This window comes from Balearica regulorum, chromosome 3, assembly GCF_011004875.1.
Source record: "Balearica regulorum gibbericeps isolate bBalReg1 chromosome 3, bBalReg1.pri, whole genome shotgun sequence".
In the NCBI taxonomy this organism is placed as follows: domain Eukaryota; kingdom Metazoa; phylum Chordata; class Aves; order Gruiformes; family Gruidae; genus Balearica; species Balearica regulorum.
In genome coordinates, this window is record NC_046186.1 from 64,157,156 (window position 1) to 64,171,601 (window position 14,446).

A 14,446-nucleotide genomic window follows, 5' to 3' on the forward strand; every position below is an offset into this window, starting at 1 on the left:
CCCTAAATCTCTAAAATTGCTTTAGATAAGAGTTCATTTAAATACATCTTGGTTTTGTGGATCAAGATCATCACATACTGAGTTTTCCAAACATAGCTCCCTGAAAGCATCTTATTTGACACTTCCAATACATATTCTAACAGTCATTAGCATCACCATTAACCTAGAACAGCCAAATAAACTTTTGTCCACTAAGTTACAAGAGTACTAACACCTAAGTGCGTTGAACAACTTAACTTTGGTGTCCAATTCACACTGAAGCAAATTGAATACAAAACAAAGAACATCCCAAAGTAATAAGATCAACTTAAAGACAATGAGGTCAGGGGTTTTTTTTATTGTTGTTATTATTTTTGTTTTTAATGCCTTGGGGTGACGTTTTCAAGATTTGCTCTTTCAAACCATCTGAAAGACAAGGAGAAGTGATATTTTTTGTTCTCACGCAGTGGTAGACTATCACTTTTATGGCTGATTGCTCCTTATTTCCACACAGGAAGCACATTCATGATAGGGCAACTGATGCAAGTACCCCTACCCCTGCTACAAGCAGGTTAGTTTAAGCAGATTAAAGAAGATAGCCTAACTTGTAACTTAAAACCACACAAAGTCCCAGGGAGCTGGCAACAGTGAATTGAGTAGAGTCTTCTGTATTTGTCTTCAGGACACACAAACTGAATACTGGAAAGTTGTCTTAGCAGCAGCAGAATAAACTGCAAGTAAGCAAACAGCAGCATCTGATTAGTTCTAGGAACAGATGGGAGACAGTGATTTAACAGGTCTCCTGATCAGCACCACGAAGGAGGGACTCACTGATAACAGTGGTGTTTGCTCATACAGACCCATGAACATGGTGAGGAATAGATGGATGAAAACTATTCTATGCTTAGATTCTCTTTCAACAGGAAACAATACTGGAGTGCCTCAATTTCTTCTATAAAGCTGGCAGACAAAGGTGATGCAGTGATTGAGACCATCACTCGGTTTGAAAGAAAAAGCACTGCAGAGAGGAAGAGGAACACAACTATGGTGCAAGTTTTGCTTTTCAAAACTAGGAAAGTGTGTAGCTCATACCCATCCAAAGTGTTATCGTCGTGCTAAGTTTTCCTTAAAGAGCACAATTACCAAAATGTATTGGTCAACAGCAGCTTTCTCCACCTGAATATGTGTGTTCGTGTTTTGTTACAGTGTCAACTACTCAGACCTCTACCATTAACATAAAAGCATAATGAGAAGCCTGTTCTAGCTGCCTGACTGTAAAATTGTGATAAAGAGCTATATAGCAATACTATACTTGAAAAGGAATTAACCAGTCTTTTAGGCAATTAGTTCATGAAAACTTTTGTCTTTTGCTGGAGGGGGGAAATCCTGTCCTTCAAATGGTAAAAAGGTGCTGCTCAACAGAAGACATGTTCTTGATGACAGCTATAAGCCACTTAGGGTAAGCTTATCATTCTCACCTCCAACTCGCTGTTTTGCAGGTAGGAGTATGCATTACAGACAAAGTGTGATTGGTGCCCTCTGGAAGATGAAATGGGGAGCAGTCAGTTAGAGCCTTCCTTTAAGCATTTGCCTTAAGATGTTGAGGCCACCAGAGAGACCAGTGGCACTTCTCCAGATACATGCTCAACTAGATTTAAGTATATGACTTTGCACAAGAAAAAGGATATTTATAATGTTTGGATGTGCTTCCTGTCTTGGAGCGTGTGAAAGACAGACTTCTGAAGAGTTCTGTGCTGTTTTAACGAAAATGGTAAGCAAAGAATGCCTCAACACTTAAAGTTTTTAACATATGGCCATTCCTTCCATATTCCTTCCCTTTCCCCACCACTAGGTTGCCTACTACTCAGTCTAACTTCTGAATTTGAATTGGGTGGCAGAAACTATAACATGACAAGTTACAGTCCATAAGAGACTATCCTTCATATTTAATGCGTGCTGCTCTTCCCCTGCCAAGATCCTTCCTCAAACAAGCATCCTCCGGCAAAGAACAGCAACCATCTGGAAAAATATATATACACCTGAAAAGCTATTAAAACTGACTGGATTTCAACACTTAGGGCAAAAAATTATTGGAGTTTTGGAATAAATTATTTCCTAATATAATGCTGTATTTTTCACAAGTTACCAGACTCTACACTAGGATTAACAACCGGCTACACACGTACAAGCATGTACATAACACATGGCACTTCATTAAGACACACAAATAATGATGTCTACCGATCAGTTTTGCAACACAACCACAATTCCACTCTAAAAATTGTTTTTGAAAACATGCATTGATCTGGACTGAAATGGGTCAGAACTTCTCATTCTCAGTAGAGGACAAAAAATCCCTACCAAGTACTTTTCTGTAAAGCTCTTTGTACAAGTTATACAAGAGACTTTCTTCTATAAAACTCCTCTAAGCTCAATGCTTCAATCTCGTAAATCCTCAGAACAGAGGCAGTGATTCAGCTATGTTAATTTTTAAAAGCTTTGTGGTTTATCATTTGTGCAGAGTTGTAAACATTAAAAAATACACTGAAATAAAGCAATCTTTAAAAAGTAATTGGACACAAAAAGTCAATAAACAGACCATATGAAAACCACCCATACCTCTTCAATAAAAATAATCAGAAATGGTAATAAAATAACCGCTTGAAAGCTTCATGCAACACGTTCTTAGATATTCAAGAACTACTACCAAAGAAGAAAGGAAAACAAAATAATGACAAAATGGCCTAATGCAAATAAAAGGTCATATATGATTGCATGCACTATGGAGCGATGTATTCTTTCAATAGTTGTACCTCATTTACTAAAAACCTGACAGAAGCACTGCTTTTATCATTTGCTAATGTAAGATTGTTTAGGTAAGGTCTCTTGTTTTTAAAAAAACAAGAAATATATATTTCTTCTCACAGGAAAAAGTGTTCAATCATTTACTTTTTATATTTGAAGTGTTTTCACTCTCACTTAGATGAAGTACAGAAAATGACTTCAGAAGCTTGTTCTATGTGCAAAGTAATACATCGATATAGAACATTCTTTCTTGCACTTTTTTTTTTTTTTCTTTGAAACTGTACCTCTGTCTGGAGAATTTAGTAATGTTGCAGATGAGGAGGAGAGCCGCTTGTTAATGACTGGATCAACATGTTTCGAAAGGTTCATTGTTGAAACAGACCGCCTGTCTGGATCTAAAACAAATGGAGATAATGCTAATTGACAGCCCACATGCAGTAGTGCAAGTTCCTAGCTCACTAGTGGGTGGAGGAAAACAAGACTAGGTCACTCCTGCTCTACCACAAGAACTTTCAAAATATAATGGACTTCTCAGCAGACATTGTACGGGTGACTCAAAGACTGGGCACAAAACCATTTAAGTTTCACATGCCTAAATTATGCTGTTTATTGATTATCATTCAATCAGGCTGCAATCCAAGGACTTAATGGAGGACCTAAGTGGATACTAGTAGACAAGATGATATTTCCTCATTTCTTTCAATATTCTCAGATAAAGCTTGCTCATTACTTACAATAGAAAGCTTCAGGGAAGGACCAACATGCTTGGAAATGTGGGGTTATTCATAAAAAAAACCCTTAGCACCTGAATAAAAGGGCTTTGTCACTTGTCAAGGCACTGTTACTAGGCAGAAGGTCAATATCGGGACAATACAATGTTGGAAGATTAAAGGGAGACTAGGTTACAAAGGAAGCAAGAGTAAGCACAAAAGGAATTAAAAGATTTAGTTAAAAATCTCATAGTTATGTATAAGTCTAAACTTCCCACCACAGAGTCATTTTCTACCTGCTGTGAATGAAGTTGTAGTTAGTCAATCCAAAACAGCACACAGCTTAGCAGATAAAGAAAATGAGTCTGTGTGGAAAGCTAGGCACTACTTGTAATGCACACGGTTGGTATATAATACTAAAGGGGTTTATTTTGCTTTAAGGTCTGTACATTTTAGAGCAGTAATACATCATCTGCCAGCACAACTGCTGCAGAGTCAGCATCTGCATCCTACTGAGGGGGTGATGGCTATTTCAAGAATACAGATCATGCACACACTTTGTACCCAAATGTGTCACGTGAAGGTTGCTAGTAATGGCAGAAGAGGAGGAATGAGCGAAACAGGCTAGCTATATGCTTTCTGTTCTCTCTGTCTCTCAAAAAAAGAGCCACCTGCATCAACTATATGTCCTCCATTGCAAATTTCCATTTCGAAATCTGACATTTGGAAGATGCTGGGAGAGTCAATTCTCCTTTTACTTACATTTTAGCATGTACTGAACCTCAGCACTACTCAGCAAAGCATTCAACCGTGCTGAAATGCAAGGAGGCTTGAGCATATGCCTAAATGCTCTGCTGATTCATATTCTGTGTGTGTAAAAATATGTCCACATACTGTTTTGGAAGGAGATACAAACTCAGGACACTGACAACATTAAGGAGGACGTTGCTGAAATATTATCTGCAATTGTTTATTACAAGTGCATCAACATTGTATTTACCTGCTCTGACCTAGTGGATTAAAGTATACTCACTGTGTATAAACAATTTTCATAGAAATACAATGCATGAAAAATGCCTTTACTCTCCCCAGATCTATGAAATATAGCATTCACTGTAACTGGTTGAGGGGAAGAAAGATTCTCCCGTACCCTCTGCAATTATTTGCTCACTTTGCCTAATGTTAAAATGACTCAGTGAGGGTATAAAGCCAGCAAACTGGGTACTGGAAGGGGGATAAAACTCAGAAATGGGTTTTAAAAGGAGAAATCTAAGTGTTATAGCTAAGAACAAGATCTCTGTAGGCTGGCAACATTATCCCATATAGATTGCTGTGTGCGAGTCAGTACTGGAGACAGGACACTCAGGTTTCACATGTCACAGATCTTTGTCAGAACACTATTTGTAGGAATGGGATGGGGATTTTGATCTCTTATATCTAATCTATAGCTAAGAAAATGTATAGTGTACCAGTACAGCCAAAAAGTTTCTACAGTTGGTATAAAGGATGTACTGCATAAAACAGCTTTCTGAAGATGACAAATGATTATGTGAATCCTATAAATGTGGGATAGGCCAAATGCAATCGAAGATTGCTGGTTTCTTTGTTCTAAAATAAATAAATAAATAAAAATATCCATGAGCAACACATCAGCCAATGCAGCTGGTTACATGTGCAAAATAATTGTAAATCCCATGTGTAGTATGCCAAAAGGGTTTTAGAAAAGACCAAAGTATTCAATTTGGGTCTCCTTGAATTCCAGTAGACCAAATATTATGCTTCATTTCAGTGAATTGTGCCAAATCCTTACAGTCAGCCAGTAGTAACTCTCCATAGTAAAAATAAACAATAATGAAAAAATCTGGTACTAACAACAGTTCTAATCTATCAGCATGATGTTAAGCATGCATTGCAACTACATGAGGGTGGTTTAGTTACTGATGATCTCATTTCCTGAGAACTAGCTATGGGTAAAGGAATCAACAAACCACAGCAATTATGTACCAGGTTTTCTAGCACCACCCAGAGATCTGAAGTGGTGCTCCAGGCCTGCTAAATCGAGAAAGGTGAATGATGATTCAAAAAAATAACCTAGGGACAGAATGCAAGACAATGATTTTTCACAGTAAAGAAAATAAAAATCAAATAAGTTATACAGAGTTAAGCAAAAAAGGAACCTTTTATGAAAAATAACTGTTTATTGAACTTATATATGACAAAGATTTCAGAACATTCCTTCTCAACTTTTTTTTTTTCCTTCTTGATGAGGTTAAACACACTGAAACGTATACATTAGAGTAGGAAGAGAAGAATTCTAAGTATCACTTTCTGCTGAAAGAAATAAAGACAAGGTCTCTTTTTTGGGTTCGAGTCATATTTAACAGGGCATATACACATTAATGATTGGCAGATTAAGTTAGAGAAGATAATTGGGGAAAAAAGCATATAGTGAAAATTCACTTAAACTTAATTTGCCCATCTTTTAAGTCTTTCTAGGGGAAAAAAGATTTTTGTCTCCCAAAAATATCTGTACAAAAGTACAAACAGCTTATTACAAAGAAAAAATTTTCTTCCTTTTGTCTGTTTTAATCTCAGTATTTGGTCATTTCCACCAGACCTATTTTTTGAGTCATGATATTTAGCATTTGCACACAGCAGCTTTTATCACAAGATTGACACAGCATAAGCACACCCACACATACACACATAAACAACAGCAAAGCAGCAGAAGCAAGAAGCTGTAGCAGGATAGAGTTACAGAATTAGTCAACTCCTGAGACAACAACTTTTGTTCAGATTTCTCCTTGTTATCTTGCTGCTACACGGGAATGTCATGAACATGCTATTGCTAGCAATAATAAGATCAAGAGCAAAGAATTTAAACCAGCATACACTGAATCATCCTTCCTTCTAACAGAAGCAAAGTAAATTCCAGTTAACTGGCAGGGCAGGAAAACTGGCTAGCAAACCAAGCCTCCCTCTTTACCTGTGTTATTAATGCGGTTATGTAGTGCTCCTCCCCAGGACCACCTGTTTTGCTTTTGTTTTGGCTTCTGGCTTCTTTCAATTGTGCGACGTACAACAGCTTCATGTCGTTCCTTAAGTACAACAGGATAATACATTTGGATACTATTGGGTGTTTTTTTAACTTAATCTTCTCAGCAAGCCCTGCTACCCTCCACATGGACAAAACCTAGCAGGCATCCTGGAGTTGTGTTCAAGTTTATGTCCTGCCTACTAAGACACACACTAGAACAGGATTAAGCAGCAATTAAGCCATAAATAAGTTAAAATATTAACTGTAATTTTGAAAAGGTAAGATCTGTTTGAGACCTGCAGAAAAAAAACCACAACAGTGGCCCTGTCATGGCAGCCACTACACAAACACACCCTAGGGCTACTTCCTACCTTGTATCTTCCTCCGACTAAATACTAGAACAGTGGAAGAGATAGGAAACAAAAAAAACCCATGAGAATGAGCTGACTTGTGTAGGATTACGTGGCACGTAGTTCCCATCTTAACCAAGACAAATCAGCTAAGAGCATATTTCATTACACACTCACTTGCTTAAAGGTTTTGTTAGGGTAACTAATATTTAGCTACCCTTATACTGAATGGCTAAGAATTAACAGATAACTATACAAAACTGACCCAATTTATATTTTTCTGCATGAGTTTGTATAGTGTCATACACTGTAACCCAGAAATGCCCAACTTAGCTGCATTTGATTCATAAAGGACACTTTAAGAAGTATCCATGCAAGTAAGGCTTAAAATCATCTCTCGCATGCTCTCTCATAGTGACCATGCTGCATTCTTTTCATCAACTCTTAAAGTTTGGTAGTACCACATCTTATGGTAAAAGCAAGCTGAGAAGTGTTTTCATGACATTTATTCTTACCTTATCTTCTTCTATTCTTTGCCTTCGCTTTTCCTCTACGGCAGCTCGCCTTCTCTCTTCTTTTAATCTCTGCTCCTCTAGCTTCTTTCTGCGTTCCTCTAGGTGTTTTTCATAGTGTTGCCGGGCTCTCTCCTCTCTTTCTAACCAGATGGATTCTCTTGCAGCTGTGAGAAAAATCAGAAATAAAAGTATTAACATGCTATATGTGATGAAGTCTTTAATGTAATTTGAATAACCAAGCTAAATGGAAAAACTTTTGAACTCATTTTCTTAAGAGGACATATGTAATATCCTAATGTCTCCTTCATGTATTAAAATATCATGTACTCCGGTCACACATTCATTTCATTTCATCTCAATTTACTTAATATAATTACCACCAGAAATAGTTAAATTATTTGAGCATATAATTTCTGTGTGGAAGAAAGGATTTTTTGTTAGTTTAAAATATCTAAATACTTAAGTCAGATGTATGTGAACACACTTCTGTTGTACAAACCATGATAATTTTCTGTAATCTTTTACTGTAACAAGAAATCTAATAAAAAGAAAGATAAGGCTATCACCACTATATACCTTCAGTGATCAATACTGATCTCTCATCATAGAAGTGGTTGGGATGACAATTCTAGCGCCTGGACTGGGTAGCCATACCAACAGCTGACCAGAAGGAAGTTACCCACCTAAGAAGTTGGTCTAAAGGTGAACTTTAATCTGTCATGTAACTCCACTGCCGCAGAGCTCTGAACAACATGTTTCAGAAACGCTAATCAAGACAAATCAAGAAGCACTACACGAGAGAGATTTTGCTTCTCTTCAGGGTCTGAATTTTCATGAAGGAACTATCTGGTACAATCTGACTCAAACTGTAGTCCACGTGAAACCATTTACACATGATGCTCTGGACCTCTCACCACTGCTGCCTTGAAAGCTTCAGGTCCCAGAAATTTTTGTGTTCTAAAAAACTCTGTTACTTGCTTTTTAAAAAACCCAGGCATTTGATACCTCTGGATCTTCATGAACTGACAGATGGGAGCGTAGGAAGAGATGCACATGAAGGTCATGAGGCAAACATCACCGAGAACCACATTAGAAAACCATACACAGAAGGAGGTCATTGATAACACAGGAGCAACAGGGAACCAGGACAGCCAAGTGTCAAAAAGACTTTTGATTTCCAAGGCCAGCAATGTAAGGAAGTGCTCTGCCTAAGTCTGAGACAGTATTTTTTAATTCAATCGGGGTGGGTTGGGGGTGTAAAAAAAGAGGCTATTGTTATAATCACATACTCTAGAACAGCAACTTCAGCCTTCCTTAGCAGAGATACTTGTGTTGACACAACCACATACCAAAACACCCAAATGCTTCTAGGTGCTCAGAGCAGACATTGCAATTGCTTCTTATAACGCTAGGACTTATCTTCACCAAACTACTCTTCTGTACTTTCCTGCCTAATTCAAACAAATCCCACCTCACCCAATAAAGAACTTAGATTGCCCTCTAAATCTTATGTACTCGCATATGCAATCTCATGAAAAATATCGACCCTGAGTCAACCAGTTCATATGTAGAGTATCTCCCTTAGGGAAACAGCTCTCTACCATTTCAGATGTCAAATACTTTGCTGAAAAATGCAGATAGCATGTTTAGCTTTGCTGTCATATGCAAACTAGTAGAGAGATGTTTGTTCCACAGCTACGAGCAACCATAAGACACCCTCTTGGCAAAGTGGGTGAAAGTTCAGTAAGATGTTTGCAGGAAATTTAACAATCATAGCTAGAATAATTACAACAACAAGGGATAGTACAGTTGTTTAGATAATTACTAACAATAGGTGTGAGAAGTGACACATGCAAGTGTGAAATACTAATGCAAGAGCCACTGGAAGATTTATAGAAATGCTCTTCTACGCTAATTTAGTTAAGTGACTTGAAGAAGAAATGCGAACTGCAGACTGTGGCAGAAAATAGCAGAATCCGGCACAAAAAGCAGCTTCCAGGCCAACTGAAATCTGCAAAGGCTCCTTTCTTCTGTATTAAAGCCTTACAACATAACAAAATAGAGCCAAAATTGGTGTTTCAAACACAAGACTAATTTGTAAACCAGAAATGTGCATCTGCTGCCCCTTCTTGGGAGCCAATAGCTCACCAAGAGAACGGACAGACAGAGAGATTACTCTCACTATGGTCTACCCTTCTCCTGGGAGAACTTGAGCCCTCATGATGTTGTCTTCCTGTAGCCCAGGTCCAGAGAAGACGGAGCAAAGGGCTCAGTCTGAGCCCTCAGATTGAGCCCACCTTTTCCAACAATTTATGTTACATCCTGAACAACTGAAGTGTAAGACATATCACCTCTGAGGTACCGTCACCTTTTTTTGTCTTTGCCTTCTGGTTAACCAATGCCTTGGGCAGAACCGCTGTCAGCCTGTCACCAGAAAGGTAGTGATTTTTGCAAAAGCTTGCTCTTCCTATTAGCTTCTGCACAGCTGGATTGTAGAATAGGGTCAGTGCAAGAATAGGCAACCACATCAGTAAACAGTACTGTTCTTTCCACTTACTCCACATGCATTTATCTTGTTTTCTTCAGCAAATGAAGACAACATTCTCTAAAAGCAGCAACCCAGTTAATTTCAACCAACCACTTTTTCAAAAAAAAGAAAAAAATATGTATTGTCTTTAACACCATCTAAAAACTGTCAAAAGACATTTCTAAAGTTCTTACACTTAAAGGGAAAAAGAATGAAGAGTATCATTAATCTTTGAATTCTGCACTGCAAACATTTCATGTTAACTCTTTCTTTCTCCTGAATCTTTGATGAAAATTTCAGAGAAAGTCAACACTTACTATTACAGGACAGGATCACTTCAGATCTCCCTATTCAAAACATGCACACTTAAAAATTGTATTAACTTTTACCCATTTTGGTGAGGTTTCATGACCATTTTAATCAAAGTGCTGGCTGGCACCAAGAGGCAGCATTTGCCCTCTTCTAGGCCCTCAGTTTGTATTCCTCCTCCCCACACTGATAATGTTGTTCATGGGACTGAGATCAGATGGACCAAGGAAACAATCTGGTTAAAATCAGGTTGCTTCCCTGCCTTTTTTCTTCCAACACTCTTAGTTGCAGCTGGTCCAAATGGAGATTGGTCTGCCTAGGCAGATGGGTAAGCAGACATGCTGCCGAGTGGGTTTGGGGGTTCTGAAACCAGAGGAAGCCTTGGGGCAGAAACGGGAGCGCTGGGCAGTGCAGCACAGCCTGCCTGAGCTCTCCTGAAGCGAGGCAGGGCTCAATGGTTTGCTGAATTTGACAGCAGGTCAATGCAATACATGCAGAGAAGCTGATTACACCTTGTTGACACCAGACTAATTCAAACCCACCCTACACCTAAAAGGAAGGTTACAGAATGTAGCTTCTCTGTATTTCACGGATTTATGAAAGCCTCTGCCCCAAGCTCTCAGTCATTGCCTAATTCCACATACATTAAATTCAAAAGTTTTTGTCTCAAAGACCTCTGCAGTTCTGTTTTGAGTAGTATCACATTCCTGTTTCTCTGACAAGTCACACTCCTAGCTTAGGATATATTTTGTCCAAAAGTTAATTCTTTCTCCTCCATCAATAGAACCAATGACTATATACTGGATGCTGTCTGAAGACGAAAGTTTCACAAAAGGCACAGTGAGGCTGGGAAATCATGCCTATTACTCATGAGGACACAAAAGGAAGGAAAGAGACACTCCGAGCTTGAGTTTATGGGGCTGAACAGGTAAAATATTTTACTTCATAAAACCAAACTTCAACAGAACTTAACTAATAATATACTGTGAACAACATAATACTTTTAATAATTTTTCCCATTTCAAGCCTAAGTTTTTATCTTCCTCTTTTTCCTCAAATAATTGTTCAGTAGTGCTACACTACAGTAATGTGAAATAACTGTTAAATATCATTCCTGGAGGATGTGGTATTACTCTCTCCTCCTGTTCTTTCTGTATAATTACTTCCTGTGAAGCTTCTGCTAGTTTTCATCTTCAGAATCGTTTTCTATTTAAGTCTACTGTTATGTTTCATTTCTGATACATAAATGTAAAGCGGCTTTGTTTCAGTTCTGAGGACAGCATTGCACAGATACATATAGATGCAGAGCTTGTAATACTTCAACTTTAAAAAGGTATATGATTTTATGGACTTATTTTATTATAACATGCACAAACTGTAACAATTAGTTTTAATTATTTAATCTTTATTATTTGTCTATCTGCAGATATCACACAAATGGATCCTGGACAAAAATAAGAATCATTCCCTGTCCTCCTCTTAAAAGGAAATCTAGAGTCCATTTCATTTATTGCATGCAAAATTTGCATAATTTGATCTTTGTTAAAAGCTTTAGCTTCCCTAGCTAACCATTCAAGAGTGGAACTAGATTGTTCCCTTATGTAAGGGCATATGTTTGCAATCTAAGTTAGATCTACCTTCACTTAGGAAATGCTCTAGTTAAGAGTCTTACAGCATCCTGTCACCATGGTGTTATACAAATTAATTAAAAAAATAATAAAATTTAAAAATGCCCACACCCTGTCACATAGGCCCCGAACACACTAAGTAACCCATACAGTGTAGTTGTTCAAAACTAGAATTCAATCAAACAATTTTGCTCAAGTTTTGAAACATCCATTCTCTTTGAAAAAGCCAAGAGCACCTAAGGAGCTTAGCAGCACATGTGTCATGAAAGTTCATCTAGCTGCAGCATGTTGGCTTTTACTCAATAGTCACTTACGTACCTACTCTAATGATCATATCAAGACAAGCTGCTGCTGTGAGCCAAAACATTTCCACAGATCTTGAGATCATCTGCATCTTTTGTGCCTGGAATCTGCTTACAATGGCAACTCAGCATGAAAACGCTCTTTGGTTTTCTACGGAAAATAAAGCACTTCCTGAAGGATATGAGAAATTAAGAAAAGCAAAGAATAAAAAAAAAAATCCCTCACTTTCTTAACTGATGTCACTGGACATGGATGCCTGTAAAAGACATGGATATTGTTTGTTCCTTTTGTCATTAATGTAAATGGTTAGACGTCCTTTGGGCATTATTTGTGGTGGTTTTCATAGGCTTCAGCCTGTCATGTTTAAAAAAATTAATGAAAATAATATATTTGAACTTTCAAGATCAAATTCAGGAAGAGAAAGGCTGAAAACATTTTAATGTTTTGGTAAGTGAAAGAGTTAACTTTTACATACGCTTTCACTACTGGGAAGACAATCAGAATGCTAAACCTCTGGATAGAACACTAATCTTCAACTTTCTGCTCCTCAGAGAAAGGATGATAAAATCATATTTTTTGATAAGGAAAGACAACTCAGTAACAGAAACACACATTAGTGATGGATTACCAAGGCAAATGGAAGTGTTAGACTGCAATACATTATAACAAAAGAAATAGGTCTGATTTTAACCAAATATAAAATCTATGTCTTTCCATCCTTTCTGTAACCTTTAAGTTACAGCAAAAGGCAGGAGAAAATATACACCCATCTTAATATGAGGAAGCTACTAATTTTATGCATGGGCTATTTACTAGTATTTAACTGGTACATAAGAGCATGATTTATGATACATCTGTTTTCTGAGAAAAAGTATAATATCTATTTTAATGGAGTTAATTTTTTCCACAGATAGAGAAATAATCTTTCCAGCTTTAATTTTGTAAGTATTAATTCCTACACTTTCTCTTATTAGAGAATCAAAGGAGAATATTTCCTTTTTTTCACTGCTTCCTGTGAAGCACTTCCTGCACTACTGACATTCTTGCATGAACTTAAGGGCTCAGTTTTTGACATCTACAGGTAGGTACATACAGTGACATCAGTTAGTGTCCTTAGATATATGATGATATCCTTCAGGAAAAACAAAAAGTTTAAAATAGCATCTTTTTATTTCACTCTCATGTCCCTGTTTATGAGTTTGCAGAAGCTTTTTTTCCTGCTATCCCAGACAGAAATTAACACATTGTAGTCAAGAATAAAAATTGAAGTTTACTCAAGGGTTAAAAAAGCCTACTCTACAGTAAAAATCAGAGATAATAAGCCCTACACGTACATAGGTGTGCTTCTAGAAGCACAACAAGCTTTGTTTCATAGAGATACACACATCAAATGCCTTGCTGATAGAAGGAATCAGCAGATGAGACTACAGGAAATAGAAGATAGCTCTAAAAGGTCCGATGAACTTGGAAGAGCAGCCAATTTGCAGGGTGTAGAAGGGGAAAATACCCACTTCTATGATGGCTCCTCCAGAAGCTATGCTAAGAGCTGTGCCCAGTACTGAGCCAATGCTGGACACCAGTATGGGTACAGTTCAATGAAAAGGCTTTTTCTTGGGGCTGAACTTTAACAACTTGATGATACTTCTCTCCCTCATAACAACACACATTGTCTGACAACATGCAAGCATCATTCACAGAAAGCTCGGTTGTCGTTCAAATGGTACCTATATGCTGAAAGCTTAAAATAGCATAGGAACATTTAAATTAAAGCTGAAAACCAAAGAAAAGTCACAACCTGATCCTTGTTTTATCCATTACTTAGTACAATCTATAAATTTGAACACAGTCATATGACACAAGGGCACAAAATTAGAGCATAAACCCAAGATTTAGAAATTGAGCATTGGATATGCTGTTAATACTTTCTGCTTGTTTGCAAACTAGTAATGCTGGATTAGATTACAAAGCAAAATAAATAAGGCTATACTTCTGGCACCTCTGAAGTGAATAACAGAGTAAAAGAAAACAAGGTCAATCAAAAAAAGAAACATTCCAACATTAAGAGACACATAAGACTTGAAACCAATTGATTTTACACTCAAATTAACTAATTTAACATGGGACATGTTAACTGCAAACCATGCACATTTCTTTCGTGGAAACAGTTTTGTTGTTTCTTTCCCCAATCATGCACACAGAAAGAGCGCCATTCTTTGCAGGGGTTTTAGGATGTAAGGGAAGGGGGAGCACGCATTAAATGTCAGAGCCTCTATTATCTGTTTA

General features: G+C 37.5%; 1 protein-coding gene across 8 annotated transcripts in view; it reads right to left on the bottom strand.

The window, feature by feature from the left end:
• Positions 1-14,446, bottom strand: part of MAP7 (microtubule associated protein 7) — a 121,454-nt gene that overhangs the window by 28,917 nt on the left and 78,091 nt on the right. For 6 of the 8 annotated variants that reach the window (XM_075748204.1, XM_075748198.1, XM_075748197.1 and 3 more), the window contains 3 exons: positions 7,397-7,560; positions 6,481-6,592; positions 3,069-3,179 (listed from right to left, as the gene is read on the bottom strand). In XM_075748204.1, the coding sequence (XP_075604319.1) occupies positions 3,069-3,179; positions 6,481-6,592; positions 7,397-7,560 (387 nt within the window). The remainder of the gene's footprint in view (positions 1-3,068; positions 3,180-6,480; positions 6,593-7,396; positions 7,561-14,446) is intronic. The other 2 variants (XM_075748201.1, XM_075748202.1) reach the window with 1 other exon arrangement.